General features: G+C 39.0%; 1 protein-coding gene across 4 annotated transcripts in view; it reads right to left on the bottom strand.

The window, feature by feature from the left end:
• Positions 1 to 21238, bottom strand: part of DOCK1 (dedicator of cytokinesis 1) — a 312454-nt gene that overhangs the window by 221676 nt on the left and 69540 nt on the right. For all 4 annotated transcript variants that reach the window (XM_074875532.1, XM_074875533.1, XM_074875534.1 and 1 more), the window contains 2 exons: positions 9075 to 9145; positions 7482 to 7588 (listed from right to left, as the gene is read on the bottom strand). In XM_074875532.1, coding sequence (XP_074731633.1) covers positions 7482 to 7588; positions 9075 to 9145 — 178 coding nt within the window. The remainder of the gene's footprint in view (positions 1 to 7481; positions 7589 to 9074; positions 9146 to 21238) is intronic.

The following is a 21238-nucleotide window of genomic DNA, read 5'->3' as shown; positions in this document are numbered from 1 at the left end:
AGCACCCCCCTGAATAGAAAAAGGAAATTATGAGTGAAGATCCAGCCATTACATAAAAAAGGTTTTCTTGGTACTGACTCACCATGTATTTTGTACAATTGCCATTTCAGAGTCACTTTAAACTTCTGCCTCTAAACTGCTCCAGCCCTTGACCACTCAGCTCCTGTCCCAGAAAACATTCCCATTCTTGCTCAAGCACTCGGACTGCTCTGATGTGACAGGATGCAGGTCAACATAAACTACCACTTTTCCATAGAAATTTCAACCCAGTGAAGTTCAGCTCAAGTCTGTTTGCCCCAGAGATGCTTTGCGATTGCAGCCTTGTGCCTCCGCATTTGTGAAACCTCAGTGTATGTCGTTACCTTAGGATTTGAGTAACATGGAAAGAAAAAAGCAGATTAAGACAACCCCAGAACAGCTCCTTTCACCAAATGCAGGGAAGAGAATGAACCCTGATGCCTAGTTGCTAAGCACTCCAAAGACATATGAACATGCCTTTGTGAAGCCTGCGAGGTGAATCAATCTTTAATAACTTACAAAGGCCTCTAATTAGAGGTTTGAAAATGTTTCATGTCCCCGTTAAGCCCCACTAGTAGAGAGCGGTCAAAGATCAATTTAATATCTGCAAGCATGCAGAAGGCGAAAATTGCAGCTGTGTCACCTTTGAGTTAGATTGTCTAGAGTACCCTCTAATCAATAGGGAAGGTATTCAGGTTGAATTTCTGAGAAAGGAAAAACTAATTGATTTGTCATACTACTTCATTTGGAATTACACAACCTATACAAAAGACTAAGTTCCCTTGGGCAGACTTGACAACGCTCCTCAGTTCCCACCTTACAGGCTCTCTGCCTCCCTCAACAACAACTTGTGAACATCTGCTGTTTGGTTTGTAGTTGTTGCAGGTTTTAGAACATGGGAGGATAAAACAAAGCATCGAGGTGTGTTGGGTATTTGATGAAAAGATCCAAACACTTCCCAGATTTTTAAAAATAAACAAAGCAGCACATAAACCACCACCAGAAAAAAAACCAAACCAAAACAAACAGCCACACCCTAGAGAACCATGCAAGCACCAACACTGTGAAATCTTTCTAAAGATTACCTGGCCCTTGAATTACCAGCAGAACTTTTACGCTATGGAAGAAATACTGATACAGAGCTTACTTTGAAGTAGGCAAAAAGGAATATGTATTGCCAATGGGAAAGACGAAAGCTATGCCTGGGGTCAAAGAAGCACTTCGTGATACTCAGCACCTAGCTGAGTATCATGATTTTTACATCCTTTTCTTTTCTCCTGCAGTTTTTACAGGCCTACTTGCAGGGTTTCAGAAAAACTTCCCCAGCCCTGCTGCCGAGGGAAGCTCCTGCCAGGACAGGCAGCACGCAGCTCACGGACACCGGGACGCTGCCCCTGCCGCTCCTTCCCTGCAAAGTCCCTTCCAGCAACCCCCCCTCAGTAGAGCAGTATCTTTGTCCCACTGGTTTCTAATCACACAGCAGATCCCAGCGCCACTTTGGACTGAAGCACGAACAGCTACTGAAACAACTCCATTGTTTTAAGGTTTTCCAAATACCTCTATTACAGTACAAGGGCTAGAAGGCAACAAAATCCAAAGATGGAACCCACCAACACACACAAATATCTATACATATTTTTAAACAAATCTAGTACTATTGTAATAAACTCTGTAAGAAGATAAGACTTTAAGTGCATCTTTTGCTATAAACTATTTTGAAAAATATTGGGTTGATCAACTGTATCTTGATTACTTAAAAGTATAGAAGAGGAAAGGTTAACCTCCATCAGCCTGCCTGTCACAGACCCCTCCCAGCCCTGATTAATGGGCAACCTTGATAAATCTATAGTCTACAACATTAGTCCCCTGCTCAAAAGCAGCTCTGAAGATGGCTCGTGAGTATGATGCACAATGATTACAGACAACAATAATTTGACATCTGTTCTCTACTGCACAAGTCCAACCCACAATGATTAATGTCACAGGAACGTGCAGGGAGAATAAAATATTAATCTCTATAAAAGGATGTTCAGGAGGCATTATCAACTTATGAGCATCCAAGCAAAGACTTCAAATGAAACACTGACACAGGAACTATGCTGAAGCTAAATACACACAATAAATTTTTGTCAATTTAAAAACATTTCATTTGGAGGGACACTGACAAATGCATTTCTTTATTTTATGGTTCATTTAGTTAATGTGGCCAAAAAAATGAAATCTATGCTTAGAAACCTTGCTTCTGCTACACAGCATGGAAAGAAAGGTGGTAATTTTAGTTGTAATTAAACAATAAGAACTCTTACAAATGCTATATGCTCTCTACTAATACTTAATAGACTAACAATTTCCTAATGGAGAAATCACTAGATTTCCTAACTATTTAAGAACACAGCAGCTACACATCTCACTTGCTAATTAGCTGGAAGTCATTTGTAAAACAAAGCAACAGAGAATATAAACAACTCTACAGGACAAAACAAATCAGATAAATCACTATTTACATCAAGCCAAAATTTTGAAATTTGAAAGGATAAACCACTTCATTTAATTACCAACCATAAGTACTTACACACTTAGAACTGAAAACACGCACCATGTTATTATAAAACTGTTTCACACTAATTTTTAAATTCATACTTATATTTGGACATACAGAAGACTTTTTTCAACACAGAATTGTTTCAGGTGCTAATCTAAAGAAACATTTCCTCTGTTTCAGGGTTTGAGGTGGGGTTTTTTAGCAGGGAGAGGCACATGAAAGGAAGAAGAGATACAGGGTTGGTCTCAGTCAAAAATTTGCTGCTTTACACAGACCAAAAAGATTTTGTGTGCACCATAACAGATCTGTGTAAGTTATTGTGGTGGGGTAGTAAGTGTTACTTATTTATACACACATTTACTTCTATATAGTCATACATAGCTATTTTTATATAATTATTATATGTTTATCTTATGTTTAAGGATATATACATAAAATATTATGTATGGCATATGTAAGAACATATTGATGTACTTATGTCCTCACCGAGCAAGATGTCTACATATTTGTCTGAACTAGTACATATAAAGCTCTATTCAAGTCTCAAAAATCACAACTTGCTGAATCAGGATGTTAATCACTGACAAATCAAAATGCTTTACTGCATGCAAAAAGCTGCATCCCCATTAGCACAGATGAACACTGGGGTGTTCAAAGACCCCACAGAAGCATCCAGCCCCTACACGAAGGGCTTCTGCCCAATAATTTTCTTCTCTACAAACACCTGGGAGGGGGACAGAGTCAAACGAGCTCCTCCAAAGCACAGACTGCCAATCTGCCTGCTCACAGCTATCCTTTATCCTGTGATACCACTACCTGGGCAATATATACACACAAAAAATGAGATAAATCATCCATAGAGAGTACGGGGAAACATGCCAGTTTAGCTCTTGAAAAAACTCCTAAAGGGCACACTGTGATCATCGCTGTGACTTAGCCCTTGGAAATGGCTGTGCTAAACACTGCAGAGAACTTCTGCAGCAGCCACCACCAAACCATCTTTTCAGTAATCTTCCCAGAAGCATTTCCTCACATAAGAAAGGGAACAAAGACCAAACCGATGTATAACGCGGATCTACCATGCAAAAATCAAAAGAGCAATTGAGAATCACCACAATAGGGATTATCTCCCACGCTCGAGAAAAACAAGATGCAACTTTATGCTTCTCCAGAAGAAAATTCGCATTTATTTTGCCAAAGCCAGAACAGATTACTGATACAAACGTGGAGGGGATATAAGACAGATCATTTATGATGTGCAAAGCAAGCCTTGAACTCAATGAATACAACCTCTGAAAACGGGCAGAAACAGCTGTCTTTATGTTAGCGGGAATCAATAGGAAAATATTCTTAGAGATATTTGAATATTTGTTGTTTCAAGGACAGAAACTAGAAGCACAAAGATCTGATACAGATTTCATCTATACAGAGATGATTCCTACTTGTTGGCCTCCATAAATAACCACAAGCTTGAAAAAATGTGCTCCTTGAAGTCACCTAGCTATTATTCTATCAAATAGACATATACAAATACACACTCTGCCTCCCTCTGCTTTGTCGGCCTGGCTACACACTGATTTTTCTTTTTCACTGTGGTACTAGGACTCAATGATGAGCCACACTGTTAGGACAAAACCACCAAAAACTAAGGAATGTACAGGGTTCTCCTGCCAAGGCTGAAAAAAGCTTACTAAAAATAAGTGCAAGTTCTGCAAAGAAGAAAAAATCACCTTGAATTTCAGAAGAAAACATAAATGGCACATGACATAACCAGAAAATAAGTGAACAAGTTTTAAAACTCTATTTTACATCTTTTTTTAAAGACATACAAGCCACAACACCATAGTACATTCTCCTCCAAGGTCCCAAACTCTTCAGGTTTCGTAAAGACCACTGAACCATCCATCACTCAACATTGTTCTTCAGGCACAATGCTTTACCAAACTATTTCACACACCCACCCCTCTCGCTCCAAAATCCTTCAAGCTTCATAGATTCATGTATTTTGAATTTTAATTCCTCTGGAGACATAAATAAATCTTCCTTGACCTCCCAAGGCACAGAATTAGAGCATTTTTCTCCAACAGAAATACACTGATGAAATGCTGTTTGATTTTCTGTACATTTTACAGCTTTCCATCAATTCCACAATCCTGTACTGCATATTGCTTTTTGAAAAGAAAATCTCATTTCTGCAATATGATACAGGATTAGTTGGATACTTATATGAAAGTATTGCCTATCAGTTAAAAATTATTGAATCAATGAGGAGGAGGAGAGTCAGCTGAACTATGTTTTAGTAATAAGAACTCAAACTCACAGAGCAAGGGGAAAAAAAATAAATCTAAATTTAACAAAGGCTGTGGCTAGGGGTTTATTTTATTTTCAAGTGAATTTTAGTGTTTATGAAAGGTTCCCAGCACAACTGGTTCTGCAGACATGAGCTTTATAAACAATTACCAGTGGCAAGAGAAGCTTTTAAGATAATGCTTTGTTTATTGACACACACAAAAATACCTATCTGAGGTCCCATATAACCACGTAGAAGGGTGTGCCAGTCAAGCCCGTGGGAAGTGGCACAGCCCCATCACCTCTGCACCAAGCTCTGCAAGTCCTCCAGGGCACCAGGCTCCATCCTGTCGTTCCCAGTGTTGCCCCGGTACTGTGCACACGTGCCTTGAATCTCCATTGCAACTCAACTGCAACATGTTAGATTTAAGACATTCTTAACAACCACTGACATGAAAACCCCTGGTTAGCAGCCTCCTGATAAGATCCAAAGCCATTAAGTAGCGCTGTTCTGTCAACAAAACTGGACTGAGTTCAGATTAACAACCCTGTTATTAAAACAGATTCATTTAAATTTCTCAAGAGCTCAATAACGTTGGACGATACCATTCGCTGCAACTCAAACGGTTGAGTTCGAGAGTTCGGTTTAAAAAACAAACGAGCCACATGCAATTTCTCCTTCCACCTCTGAAAATGAAACTGGTTGAATAAGGGAAGTCAAAGATTAAGGTAGCAAATACACGATGCGCCCCTATATCCTCCTTAGGTTTTTTATAGTCAAAATTTCTTGCTTTCTCTGAGTTACCTCAATTTCCTCCTATCCAAGACAGTCAAGTGTAATACCTATATTACTGACTTCTGTCCCAAAGATTTTGCAACCTAAAAGCAGCCAGAAAAAGGAAAAACTACTGCAGTGAGCTGAGAATGAACAAAGGAGTAACACTGATGTACATATCTGAAAGAGCAAACGTTAAAATAGACTCAGAAAGACCAGTACCATTTCACCCAAGCCCCAACACCAGCAGCTCCATCTGCCTTGCTCCTTTTTATTCTTGCAAACCCTGCAATTCAGAATAAAACTATATGATGTGGCTCTAAAGGGCTGAATAATTTTGAAAGAAGATCTCAAAAGCCACGAACTGCATTTGGATTTGCTGGTGCAGTGTCTGGTGACATGGCTGGTAGACTGTTTTTCAGAGATTCATTCTTACTTCACCACCATCCATAACTGCAAGGAAGTACATTTACAACTCGTGTTATACCTTGTTGCTCAAGTGGGACTGCAACGGTACTGAAAGCTTCCTTATGGAAAATCTCTTATCTCTTTCTTGAAAGGTTCATAGTCTCCAGGATCTCTATCTTCCAGTCTTAATTCTCACTAGACCTTTTTTTTTTACCCAAAGTTTAAGGATTAAACTTGCATGTAACATGTATCACATAGACCAAATAATTTTATAGGTACTCGTTAACAAATTATAAACTTGGAGAATAGCCTTACTGCAAATTCAGTCTAAATAAAAAGTGCCATCAAAACGTAAAGCTTGTTCTTTGAACATTATTCTTCATTGCTGCTTGTGCAAAATTAGAAAGAAAACTTCAAGTGGAAAGAGCAACAGTACTGAATTCCACAGTTGTCAGTACCAGATCCATGCAATACCCCACCTTCTAGCAGCACCGCTGAACTGCACCAGGCACAAACGCACAGAATTTTGTGAAATTAAGGAGCATGACAGATCGCAGCATGGATTGTGTTGGCATTATACTTGTTTGCTAACCTAAAGAAAATAAAAGTTACTAGATCTAGCAGAAGTTACATAGCTGTGGCTAGACATTACTTGATCTGGTATAAGACTTCTCAGTGCAAAGCCAATCCACCAAGAACTTTTTTTAAATTGGAACCAGAAAAGTTTGTTTTATCAGTGCTTTGCATCGTGTGGTCCCAGCATTTTTGATCTGAGAGAAGAATCCTTTCAAATTTCCTTTATCGTTGAACCATTGACTATTTGCTCCCTCATTAACTACTTCTGACAGCGCATAAACACTTAGTTTAGGTTAGTTTAACCTGCAGTCATCTAGAAAAAGAATAAAATGTTTCACCTCAAGTGAAGAAATCTGTGAGACAAGTGCTTGAACTTACCTGTCACTGGCCCACTAATGTAAAAGGAGAAGATAAGAAAGCACAGACGACGGCACACTCTAAAAGGTTTATATGTTGTTTTACTTCAGGTAGGGGACAGCTTAAAGGGAGAGAATGACACTTTGGAAAGAAAGGACATCAAAAACTTCCATTTTCTCTGTAGAAGTTCACTAAGCACAAAAGCTGAATTAATAGTTTTTGATAAAATTTATCACAGTTAAAGTTATAACACATGTCGATAACACTGGATGCTTAGTGCCCTTTTAAATTAAGAATGACAAGTTTTTGCTTTCAATTCTTTATGATCTATAACCTGCAGTAAACGTCCATTAGCATTTCCCCACTTATTTTAAATCTTCTTGTCCTTCTAACGGAACAACCTTAATTGGTTACAACCTCCACCGCGTTCGGCAGCAAGGACAAACCTTGCACTAAGCAGAGGGCTGGAGACAATGAATAATGTGACAACTTAATGGTTGCAAAGGTCCTGCTTACCGTGCTGCGTGAAGAGGTCACTGTGAACTATTTCTATCAGGCAGTACAGCTTCTGGATTGTGAGCCGGCTCACGGGAACGTTTAGGATGAATTCAGTAAAGAGTTTGCTACATATAAAGAAACAAGTAAAAAATATATTAATCTCTCTCCAAAATACGTCAAAAACATGCAATAGCACAGAAGATGATAAACAATTACATACTTTTGGACAAGCAAACTCTTTTTCCAGACATAAATGAGCTAGACAGGAATTTCAGAGAATATGAATTGTCTTTAATACAGCTGTTTAAGGTTTTTTGTGTCTTTTCTTTTGCCCTCTCCCTTTCATCTCAGCTTTACACTCTTTTCCCATGTTTCATTTAAGGTTTTAGATTTCAGATTTCAGTTGTCTGTGCTTACTTCAATCATCACATACCATTAATGGAATAATACATTACCATATAAGCCAAAAATTTAAAAAAGTGGTAATGCACATTACAAGCTTTCATCAACAGGAACCAAAAAACCCAGAAACACACATTTTAGGATGATAAATACCATCAGACTCATCACCTGAGCTCCCACATAATACAGATTTTTAAAAGACTTTTCAATAATTTTGCATCGCTTGCTAATATCTTGGGAGTTTTTGTTTTAGTACTTCTAAGTGCTATTCAATCTCAATTTAAATACTTTAAGTGGCAAAAAAACTGTAGTGTTTAGGGTAAAACAGGTATTTTTCATTTGGTATATTTTCCCAGTACTTTTGCTATCACATATCAAAATTATGATTTAGTCCAGAAACTCTACAAAGATGGACTCCCTAGGCCCATAGGAAATATAAGTGTACATGCAAAAAAGTTTACAGTACAGGCAAGCAGAAGCTAAACACCAGGTTCCTCAGGCCATTGGAATGTTAGACTAAGATTATACTTTTTTTTCTATTTACCTTTCTTTTTCCTTATTTTGACACACCAGAACATAGAAACGAAAACAGACAATATACAGAAGGGTTTGTGCTATCAAATTAGATAAAAAATAGGGTTTTTTCAATTTAAATGCCTTGTAATAGCACCATGAAAGAGAAACTGATTTTTCTCTCTTGAAGTTCTACTGGAATACTAGTTTTGATTTGGTTTGTCTATGGTTCTTTTGTTCTAAAACATCTTCCTATTACCTTTTCTATTTACTAACAACATTCCTGTGTTTATGAGCTACTGAAACGTCAGTCCAGCAATAGGGTTCACTGAACAAAAACCGTTATTATTTACATTAAATTTATACTTGAAAGAGTGAAGTATCAAATATACAGCTTAAGAGTTTTGATGTCAATTGCCCAATAGATAATTCATTACATGATTGTACTCAACAAGACTACAAAGTCTCTCAAGACGTTTGTCAAACCTTGATGCCATACACACTGGCTTAAAAACAGGCTATTTGTGTAGCCCTAAAAATATTTGCAAGGAAAAAAAAGGTAATAAAACCAAAGCGATAAAACATCCCAGGTCACACTTCATTGCCTCTGTATATATTTTTTTATATGTGTGTGTATCTATGTAAAATAAAGATCTAGATAAAGCTCACACTACACATTTAATTAACTCTACTCACCTAAGTTCTTTTGGATCGAATACTAATTTCACATCATTGACAATAGCTGGCAAGTATTTAAGTGCTGCCCCCTAAAAAAAGAAAACCAACCAGTAAACAAGACTGAAATTCATGTCTTGAAAGGCAATACAAAGACTGCAAGAAGAGAATCACACAAGAGTAAGTTGCTTTGGCTTACCTATTCTCTGGATTCAGCTGGGACAACAGAGAACTTACACCAAAATTAGAGACTTATAAACTCCCTCCAACATGTTATAGAAACCTTTTGGTGTATCGGTCTACAACGCATAACTAAGTTATGTTCCTCTAACCACTTTTCCCCATTTTCTGTAGAGCTGGAGAAGCACTTTCTCATCAGCCATGCTGTATTAGTTGGGGTTTAATTTTCCCTCAGCTGCTTAAAAATGAAACAGAAATGCACAGCTGTCATTTTTCCCTGCAGTGAATTCTTGGTAGCCACTAATGAACTGCAGGTCTTTCTAATTTCCCTTGAACTTGCAGTTGTCACTCCATTTCACAGTGTAAAATGAAAGGATTCAGGAGATACAAACAAATGTTTAATATTTTAACTCTTCGTAGTAATTTTAACTAATTTAATCCTTCCATTTCTTAGTGACAATTAGTAATTATTTACTTATTTCTAGAGCAAACATCCTCTTACAGGCATCAAGAGCAAAAATCCAGCAATTGAAAATTACTGCCCAGCAATTTAATGCAATCATGCCAGAATACACTTTGGGTTAGACAATAGTAAAAGGACCTCTAGTAACACCACAGATAACAATCATTTCATCTACACAAACAGTAATTTCAAAGTTGGGGGTTTTTCTTCTTCATTTGCAAATGGATTTAAAATGGATTTAAACACTCTATTTCAAATCATAGATGAGAAAATGTTCTACCTAAGAAACCCTAAGGAGAAAGTCTTTGGTTTTTATCTTAATCTAACTTATACACATGCACTATTTTTACTGGGGTTACTCAAATTCTTGCATCCACTGACTAGAAAAAAAACACACAGTAATTCAAATATAAACCACAACTGCCAGACTTATTTTGCTTACCTTTGCATTTTATTGATAATATCAAACGATTTGATTACAGATGTGTTTTTGCCTCAAAAGGGGGAACAATTCATTCCCCATACAAGGCATTTCTGTTTGTGGATTTAAGGCTTAGCATTTGCAGTTTCCACCGAGAGCGCACTGTGTGCTTTCCCTTTTGGATTAGAAGGAAGACGAGCCCTTGTATTTTTCTTTTTTAATCAGTTTTTTTCTAGTCTGGAGGCCATGATGTGACAAGTGTTTACACTACACTACTCCACGGGGTCAGAGGAATTCAAGAGACAGAATAATTCTGTTTAGCAGTAGCTGTTAATACTAGAAGAGCCACAGGGCAACAGACCCAAGGAGTATTGTCTCGCAGGTACATACAAAACCACTTGTCCATTTTCAAACAACTACACTTTTCTGCCACAACTTTAGTAATTTTAAATCAAATTCCACCATTCTTGAATGCACGAGGTCAATTGTTTGATTACAAGTCCCAAGGATAACTTCAAGTAGCCAGCGTGGGAGGTTTGCCAACGCTTGCTGACCACTTAAAAGAGCAAAACCCAAACATGTCGATAGGTTAGATGCACATTTCAGGGTGTTCCAGTTTTTATTCATAGTCCATTTAAACTGTCAAGCTCGATCATCAAACATTTCCACGTATGCTTAAAGGACTACTTACATGCTCAGAAATCAAGCTCATAACTGTAATTATGCAAATAGTCCCATTATGTACACACTTATGTGTTTTGATGGATGAGGACTCTAATGACCAGTTATAAACCGCAGCCATTGCTGTGTTTTTATTTGCTTATCATGCAAATGCATGTAGCAATAAATGTTTAGTAACACATACTAAAAAAGAGCTTGCATTTTATATCTTGAATTAAAATTTCACACTGTGCTGGCACAATCATTAAAATTAACACTTTAATAGCTTAAATGAAGTACTATCAGGTAAAACTATTTAAAACATCAACCTAAAGCCTGCAGTTACAAGAATTATCAGCAACTTAGGTTCTACTTTACAGACAAACCAATTAAACTTTAATATCTTAAAATTTAAAGAAAACTGTGGAACTGTATTTCCCAATTTCCAATCTCAACTGATTCAGTTATATGACAGACAATATGATCAGACAAGTAGACTCTGCAACCCCACAATTAAATCTGTATCTGTGTAATCCAAAGGTCTACTAAAATATCTTTTTGTTGATATTAACCCTTGTAAAAGAGCAGCTCTCACTGTAGATTTTACTCTGTTAGAAGCTGCAACTGAAAGTAGATCCTTCGTTAGCAGTAGCACAATTGCAATGCTGGTTATTCCCAGGATACTGGAATACATAAGTGAGTAATATTAAATTCAGCAGATAAAAAACCCTGTTCCTGTCTTTTCATATAACATCAGGAAAAAAACAAATAATTAATCTGGTTTGGGTTTTTTTTCAATGAAAGAAATTAAATTAGATTAATTTCCACTCTTCAGCAGCACACTGACAAAGGTTCAAATTCCTCATTTCTACAAGAATTACATGGCAAACTACATCAAAAAAATCTTAATTTCATAGTTACACAGTGATGCCTAAGAGACTTGAAAATGCAAAACAGCATTAGAGAAAACACAATAATGAAGAACTTAATTGTTTGATTTTTAATCAAACAGGTTTTTGTAATAATTGCCATGTGATCACAGTAGATACACATACAAAGCTGGAAATATCAGTCTCACATACTTAGTCAATAATTATACATAGTTTCAAGCTGGGCTGCAAAAAACATTTTACTGCCCAAAGGGGCTTCTCTCTTTGTGGAAAACCAATGACAAATTATTACTACCCTTATCAAGTTACAGAATCAGTCATTTGAAGTACTACAAAGCACACAAATAAACTAGCAAAGGGGAAGAATAAAAAGGAAAGAAAGCAGAAACACGACAGTGTATCGTATGAATAATGGGATATATTTTTCCCTGTTACCGAATTAAACTTCCTTGTACGCTCACTGTTATATTGACTGTCAGGGTATTACTGGAATATTTTTTTTCTGGGATGTTATTTACATGTGAGTCAAGGATTGGTGTGACATCAACAAGCACGTCAGCCTGTGAGCCAACTCAAACTACTTCATATCTATGTATAAAAGGTATTATACCACAGCCAAAGTACATACATATGAAAAGAACCATTTACTGTCACTTATTATATGAACCAGCTGCCAATACAACCTATTGAAGCACTAAGTCAATGCGCAGTGGTTCAAGGATACCCTTCTAAACTCTAAAAGGCAATTAAATACGACAAGAAATAAAACTCACTAAGTGAAAATAATAAGGTCCAGAAAAGTCAAAGCTTTGCCTTAAATAGAATAAAATAAGCAGTAATTGATGGTCACAGTTCTCTGCACACCTAATAGAGAGGACGAAATTCCTAGGTTCCACAGAATAATTGCAACTTATTCCTTAAACCATCACAACCGCCTCTCTCTAGAGCAATCATCCTTTGCAACCTTTAAGACAAATTCATCAATGTGCTTATAATGACTTAACAGCTAATTGTATTTTCCTAAACTTCTTCACAGTTAGCAGCTAAATAACACAGCGGTTCATGCTGAAGAAACAAATTCAGTGATGGCCTATATCAAAAGATTAGTTGGGGGGAAAAAAAACCCTTCCAGACATGGTAAGAAGGCCAGAATAAATAAGACCAAGCGCAATGGAGGCATTATTTGTAACGGTGGTCCCTCTGAGCATCAGTGAAGGGTCCACTGCGGTGCCCATGCTGCCACAGCTCTTTTTTGCCCGATGGTTCATTTCCAGATAGGTTTCATAAGACAAGAATGGGTAAGAAAAGGGATCTACTGAGAGAAAAACTAGCACACTCCTCAGATCTAAAGGTTCAAGGAGTTTCTGTGACTAAAAATTTATCCTAAAACAGCAATTTAGAAAACACTGTCAGCAAAACAGTGACTTTATTCTGAAAGGAACTTTTCCTGCAATTTTCTGGGGGAAGGAAAACCTCAAACTCCAAAAGAGACTTAGAGCACTTCAACACTTGCATCTATAAACTGTGTAAAATAAGAGTAAGCTTCACTTATTTTTTGGAACAACAAAAAGAATCCCAAAAAGAATCCCAAAATCCCTTGGTCAGAGGAGCTGCCTTACAGAAAACTTCCTGAGCTTTTCATTTCTTTGTGAAGATAGACACATACCAGCAGCCCTCCCAGAAAGAGATGGGAGGACACATACATGCCTTTCCTTCATGTCACTGGGCAAAGGTAAGCACCTCAGCTTTAAGTTTTGGGACTCCCATGATGGCCCAGGCAATCTGAACCCCTCTTCATTCCTAAAAGTTTCCTCTAGGACATTGCATAAGCCTGTCCTCCGACCCCAGCTCCCTTCAAACCCTCCCTAGTTTTAAGCTGAGGAAAGACAAAGGACAGGCTAGTACTTCTCCATGGAATCTGCTTCTGCAAACCTTTGAGTTGGCTGGAGATGGCTTCTCGAAGTGCCCAAAGTCACCTAACTCCACCTTTTGAAAAGCCACATAATCATGTCAAATATTGACAATCCAACATAACAGCAAGCCATGAAGAACATACCTACACAGAAGTGCTCAGAAACATGTTTAAGCAGCATTACAAGATTAGTAATTACAGCATATTTCATACGCCATTTGGAGATGTGTCTTAAATATGGTCTGTCTCAAAGCCAGACAGTCGTGCTGCAGTCTGTGTGTTCAGCAAGCACTCTTGGTAAGCATCTCCATTACTCTGTCACATCTGGTAGCTGTTAGTACATCTGAAGGCTTGTGGAACAAGAAAAACTACACTCTCTTAACACAAAATTTTTATTTTACCACATTTGAACTAACACCCTGATGGATTAACACAAAGCTGCACTAAAAGGGGACCAAAAATATGGCACTATATTGCACCACAGCATCCTTCTACCACTCGATCAAAGACTAATCATCTGCACAAACAATTCTTTGTCATATGAAAGCACACGAAAATAAGACAGGGGAGGCTGCTAAGTATCTTAAAGTCACTTCTGATATAATTTTGCATAACAGATATAAACAACGGGAGTTTTACTAATTTGCTTTTGAGAATATTGAGCAATCTCTTCACTAATACAAAACAGAAATTACTACTGTGATAATAACAATGGTCACTGGTAAATGAAAGCAAAGCAGTATAAAGTACAGCAAAGCAGTCTTGCAACAACAGTAAATTCTAACTTTTATCCCATTATTGGGTTTATACTGACAAGGAATGTTAAAAAACCAGTAACAAAAGCTTCTTTACAGCAGCTGTTTAAGAAAACTGCAGTGCTAACTTAAGGTTGTCATTAGAGTGAACAAGTGACGTTTGCAAAGTATTAAACAAAGTGTATTCTGAATAGTATACTACAGGCTTTGTCTAGGATTTAAGTTCATCTCTTTGTACAACATAAAAGCAAAAATACTTAATTTAAAAATGTCATCTTCTAAAGTCATTCATTTCAAACAGCATGCCCAGTCTCAACATTAAGCATAAAATCTCTTTGTCGAACAGTATATTCTTATGGACTCTTTTGTTTGATGAAGCAATAAATTTGTTTTACCTGACTCAATTTGTACATGATTCTAATGTTAATTTCCATCTTTTGTGTCATTCAACACAAAGCACCTACCTTCTACACAAGCATTATCCCGGACGCCATTCCATTAAACTCATTAATCCAGCCAAATGCAGCCCAGTCAGCAGCTGGATGAAACAATTTCCAGGAACACCTAAACACTATTTTTAAATTGCCCTGGTTTACAGCAGACATTCGTGCCAAATCACAACTGAACCAGCGCCTGTGGCACGAAATCTGGTGTAAAACAGCACAAAGCATGATCACAAGTAAAGTAACATTGCACTCTTCTAGAGATTATTGTATTTGTTGTCAGCGTACAACAGACCTTCCCATAGAGGTTCTAAGAGACATAGGAACCTCAGCCCACGGTTGCATTTTGTTACTCAATGAATTTTAAACAATGGTTATAGAGTATTCAACCTGTTGGAAAAGCCCTGCAGACTAACACGGTCTCTTCTGTTTTCTTCCTAGGTACCTCAGCAGCTTGTAATGTCTTTCCCTGCCTTCATTTAAATACTTTTCTGTAGTTTTAGCAATAAATGCTTATATTAGAGTAGGAAAAAGTACAGTATGGATACTGAGAAATACGCATTGTGTTAAAAGTGACAAGGATTATTAAAAAACCACGCACACAAGAGAATTCCCATTAGTGAAACGTTACCATCTTTCGCCCCAGCTCTCTGTGGTCACATTATGGGATAATTTTATATACGCACCTACTTTATCAAGATCGTTTAGAGCACAGAGAACTAACTCAGCTACCAGCCTATCATCTTTTTTCAGTCATCCTGAACAGCAGTACAAAGTCACGCATAACAGCAAACATTAGAGCAAACTGCAAGAACCCTGCTGAGAATAGTTCAGCTCCCTCATACAAACACAGTCAAAATCAGACAGTCCTCATAAATTCGATGCAGCTGGCTCAACTGCCCTTGTTTCAAAGAGATGCAAGAATAAATGACTAGGAAACATTTGCATTTTTATCTAAACTTGAAACATCATGCTAGGCTTCAGCTGAGCTCATGCTTAAACAGTAAAAGGTTAAGGAAATAATTATCATGCACCAATTAGCAGAAAATAGGAATAAAACCAGGAAAGCTCACTACATTTGTAACCATAAAAAATAGGTGCACGTACCAAATGCTGCTCACCTTATTTAATGAAGTAATTCTTAAAATCAAACTGATACTTGAAAAACAAAGTTTAATCTCCCTACTTCTCAAACTATTACTGCAGCTCACTACCATTCATCATGCAAGAAAAATTCTTCTTAGTAAGAGGACGACAAAAACATCTGTCAGCTCAAATCACTGTTTGAATTTCCCTCTCCAGTTTGGACAACTGCACACCTTAAAAAAAAAAATCAAGTGTAAAAGGCAACCTCTACATGCCTGCCTCTGCTGCACTCAACACTGACACACCAAAAAAATAACCCCTAAAAATTATATTTAGTTAACTAAAATAAACAAACTCCACATTGTTCTGAACACTGTAATTTATACCATACCAGCTTCTCAAATTGAAACTATAGGATTGACTGTTGCTGCCTTTATAGCCTCAGATGAAAGCGAGTTTTATTCATTCTTACACCTTAATGTTTTGATTGCAATATATTTGAGTCAACTCACTAAGAGGTATAAATGCTAGTAAAGCTCTGCTCAAATCCTGTCCCAAGAATATATGGATTTTGACCTAATTATTGTAAAAACACATAGCTGAAGCACTACAACTCAAATCTAAAATAAACTTTTAATATTGTCTTTGAATTATTATTTTGCAATACCAAAAGCTCACGAAAGAAACAGACCTTTACACTCTGAAAAAAATACAGTTTTTTCCATGCATACGCTAAGCCAGCCACTACAAAAATGCACCCGAAGGACGAGGTGACCAGGGCTTCAGCCATAAAGTGAGCACTGACTGCCCGGACACGGTGGACAGCAGCGCAAGGCCAGCACTGGGGTTCCCTCCATAACCCCCTCTCCCCTGACCCACACCACGTCAGAAGCAGAGAAGGAGGGAGAGCTGACACAGAAATGTCTCTCCCTAATGCCAGGCCAACTCCGGGTTTCTCGGAGGACCCTGTGCAAAAAGATCAGGTTATTGTCCTTCCCAGGCGTGAGTCTGGCAGTCAAAGCATCCTCAGTAATGCAAAGCATGATTTTGGTGCAGTAGAGAATTTTGCAGATAGACAGGGCCTCTGTTTTTTGTTTGGTTTGTTTTTTGTGGGGTTTTTTCCCTTTTAAGTCTTGAGGAAAAATTTAATCGATGCTGTGTACAGTTACAGCTACTTGCAGCAAGTAGAACTGCTAAGTACCACTTTGAACACGTCCCCCACAGAAAATATTCTTGATGTTGTTTCCTTCAAGGCTGCAACTGAAGTCAGGTTTGCAAAGCAGCCACATATACAAATTCTCCCCTACTCTAAGAAATTTTGAATAGCCATAATCCCAAAAGAGGTACAAATTCAAAGTCTCTTTTTGTGCTCTACAACCTTAAATCCTTGTACAATTCATACAGTTTTCTTTTGAGGAAACTTTTTATTTTTTTTAAAATGAACCCAAAGCCTTGAAAAATTCAAGTGAAAAAAGGGGCAATTTAAATGCAAAATATTAAGTAACTGAAGACCTGAGCTACAGTCAGAAACAGCTCATCAGCTTCCACAAGGACATAAATATTTGAATAGATAAAGAGTAATTCTTGCTAAGAACGTAAGACTGCAGTCATTCATTCTCCCCCGCACAGTGTCAGCTTGAAGGCTACTCTCTTAACAGACAGGCTGGGGAGGAAAAAAAAAAAAAAAAAATCAGTATAAGCAGCCCAAAGAGAAAGTTACGAACATTTCAGAAAAAAAAGAACAACTTTCCAGTGGCAGTTCTGCTTCATGTTGATAAACTATCAAGACAGATTACAATTTCTGCAAGGAGAAATAGAAATATTCAAATGTGTGAATTAAGCATCTGTCTCTTTTAATGTGAAGCACCTTAATTTTCTGTGTAGGTCTTTTCAACTTCTTATCTCTCCAGACAGACTTATTTTGTATACAGTTATTTAGCTTTACCAATATATATTAAAAACAGTAAAAGAAGCCTGGAACTGCTGCAGATAGATCTGCTGATCCTAACTGCACAACACAGGGACCTAGCAACTTATCTGCTTATCTTCATCAGTTTTCTACAAAACTTCAAGAGTATCCAACAGCACAAGGAGCACTCACGGTGTCACACTAATGGTTTGTATAGCCCAGCACTTGGTCTCCAACAGTGGCCACAGGAGATGCCATTTACAGTTTCTGTGGTCTGTTTGCACCCGGGCTCCTCCAGCATCCTTCCGAGGCTGCACCTCCACCCATCCTCTCAGAACATCTGTGGGCTTAATGGTTGGACTAGATGATCTTCAAGGTCTTTTCCAACCTAGATGATTCTGTGAGTCTGTGGCTTCTGGTCTGGAAATCTGCCTCACCTCTTCCCAGGCCTGCTGACACTGTCTGCCTCTGTAACGCCCTGCGACAGCGAGCTTCAGAAATCAAAACTTTTCTTTTTATTTGCTTTAAACTAACTTCCTACTGACATCAATGAGTGAACCCTATTTCTTGTACTGTGGGATTTGGTGCAGAAGAGTTTCACAAACCCCTCACCCACCAGGAAGGTGCGCCATTCCCAATCCTAGTCCTCCACACCCCTTTAACTACTTCCTGAGGTTAGGAGATGAGAACAGCACCTGGCATGCAAGATGTGGATGTGCTAAGGCTACCTAAAAACAAAACGACAGCCCTGCCATGTTCTTGTTATCCCTCTGGCTGACACCCAACGCCCTGTTGCTTCTGTGCCCCAAGCACAAATCCAGGCTGGGCAAGGAGTGGATGGAGAGCTGCCCCGAGGAGAAGGACTTGGGGGTATCAGTGGATGGAAAACTGACTGTGAGCCAGCAACGTGCGCTGGCAGCCCAGAAAGCCAACCGTGTGCTGGGCTGCACCCAGAGCAGTGTGGGCAGCAGGGCAAGGGAGGGGATTCTCCCCCTCTGCTCTGCTCTTGTGAGACCCCCCTGCAGTGCTGTGTCCAGCTCTGGGGGCACCAACATCAGAAGGACATGGACCTGCTCGAGCAGGGCCAGAGGAGGCCACGAAGATGCTCGTGGGGCTGGAGCAGCTCCCCTGTGAGGACAGGCTGAGAGAGTTGGGGGGGTTCAGCTGGAGAAGAGAAGGCTCCGGGGAGACCTTAGAGCGGCCTCCCAGGACTGAAAGGGGCTACAGGAAAGGGGGGAGGGACTCTTGATTGGGGGTGTAGGGATAGGACGAGGGGTCACGGTTTTAAACTGACAGAGGGCAGATTTAGATGAGATCTAAGGAAGAAATTGTTCCCTGTGAGGGTGGTGAGGCCCTGGCACAGGTTGCCCAGAGAAGCTGTGGCTGCCCCCTCCCTGGAAGGGTTCAAGGCCAGGTTGGACGGGGCTTTGGGCAACCTGGGCTAGTGGAAGGTGTCCCTGCCCATGGCAGGGGGTTGGGACTAGATGGACTTTAAGGTCCCTTCCAACCCAAACCAGTCTGTGATTCTTTGCTTGTCACTGCACATGGAACCAATAACCCCGGAGAGTTGTCAGTTATGACTTCAAGGTCTCTTTCCCAAACTGCAACTACCAGGTTCAAGTAGACCATCGCACAGGGATTAATTTACTCTTCCTGAGATGCACTGCCTTACATGTGTCTACCTTGCAGCTCAGATTTTACCCTGCCTAGTTTTGTGAGGTCCTTCTGACATTCCTCACCACTAGCATGGTACTTAACCACCAAGTCAGCAAAGATGCTGAATGAAGCCTGTAATGTCATGTCCACTTTACATGGTTACTGACACCCTCCCAGGATTCCAACAGCTTTGTCAGGCAAGATTGACAGAAGCTATACTCAATCTCGCTCAGAAAAAAAACACTTTTATCTACCCATTCAATAATTCTATTCTTTGTAATAGAAATACATTTCTAGCTACTGAAAAAACTGTAGTGCTTCAGTGGATATTTGAACATAATAAAAGCAATCTCACAAGCTGCAAAAGGCCAATACTAACAATTATGTGTTCTAAGAGCTAAGTAATTAGAGTCCAAAGGAGATGAAAGCAATGAATAATGAATGAAAGGTTGTCAAGGCTTCTGAAAGGCATCCACAAGCACACTTCTCTGACAACCTCACACTGGCTCATCTGTCAATGCTTCATCTGCCAGCGTACTTCACGTAGCCAAACGCAGACAGTAGATGTGCCCTACACACGTCTGCCAAGATCTGAATGTGAAACGATACACGGCCTAGGACAGACTCTGCTGTAGTGGCATCTCTCTGGCCTTTGCTAGGAAGTTTGTCTTTTACTGCATCTCAGGTGAAGACAACCAAATCTGGTTTTGGGGGTCTTTTTAATTTTTTTTTTCTCAAGGTATAGACTGTTGAGAAGGAAAAAAAGCTCACGTTCATCTGCCTTCCTGAAGCAGGCCTTACAAACAAGTCTCTGGAAAATAAATCTTACATTCAATCCTCGTAATCTGAAAACATCCTATTTGTAAAACACCAGATAGCACACTCTGAGTCGCTGAGTCAAACTTACCAATTTCCATTCAGGAGAGATGCTCTGTCAGTGGAATGAAAATACGCCTTTCTTGAAACATGTAATATCCCTATTTTGCTATCAGATGATACAGCCTCAGTCTCTCTGCCTAAAATATTCGAACTCAGCAGCTTTATCCCCACCATCTATTTTTGCTGTGTGCTCAGCATGGTATTACTAGCCTAAGACCTGCATGCACTCAGCCACAAAGGACCCGTGTCTTTGACTTCGGTGTTTTCCTGCTGTACTCTTCCCAGCTCCCTCCAAGAGGAACCTCTTGCACTGGCACAGTACTTTGCCACTGTCTGGCTTTGCCTCCCAGCTGCTATAAAAAATTCTTCTAATGCATAACCACTGCACATCTGAGCAGGAGGAGCCACACCGTCAAACCGTCCCCAAATTCGACCCCAATTCTTAGCCCCTTTCTGATCATCATCTTTCAAATGATTCAGCATGGCTAGGTCAAGAGTTACGTCCTCTTATAAATTCTGTTGGGAACCACAAGGAGAACTTCAAGGTGTAGCTTATCAAATGTGTGTTTATGACAGTCTCTCTACGGTGAAAAAGATTCACTGACAGAACATGAGACCGGTATTGGCCCAATGACCTCAGACTCCTCTGGATACAAAAATCTACCAGTCCTATAATTCAATGCTTCTACTCTGTGATATCAATACTGATGTTCATTTGAGGTCAGAGACCACGTTCCCAATTCCATGAGCCGGCCAACGTTACCAGAAGTAGCTACCATTTTAAAGGGACAGAAGAAGAGGGGTGCAGGCTGGAGTTTGCAGTCTGACTTACTGATTTTCCATTAAAAACATGTACTAGTGCTTAAGAGACTATATTGAAGTTCCTGAACAGCTGAGGATATAAATAAGTGCATAAGAATACAAGGATCTA

Source organism: Strix uralensis, chromosome 7, assembly GCF_047716275.1.
Source record: "Strix uralensis isolate ZFMK-TIS-50842 chromosome 7, bStrUra1, whole genome shotgun sequence".
NCBI classification, from domain to species: domain Eukaryota; kingdom Metazoa; phylum Chordata; class Aves; order Strigiformes; family Strigidae; genus Strix; species Strix uralensis.
Note: the sequence above shows the minus strand (reverse complement) of the source record. Positions and strands in the feature narration are given on the sequence as shown.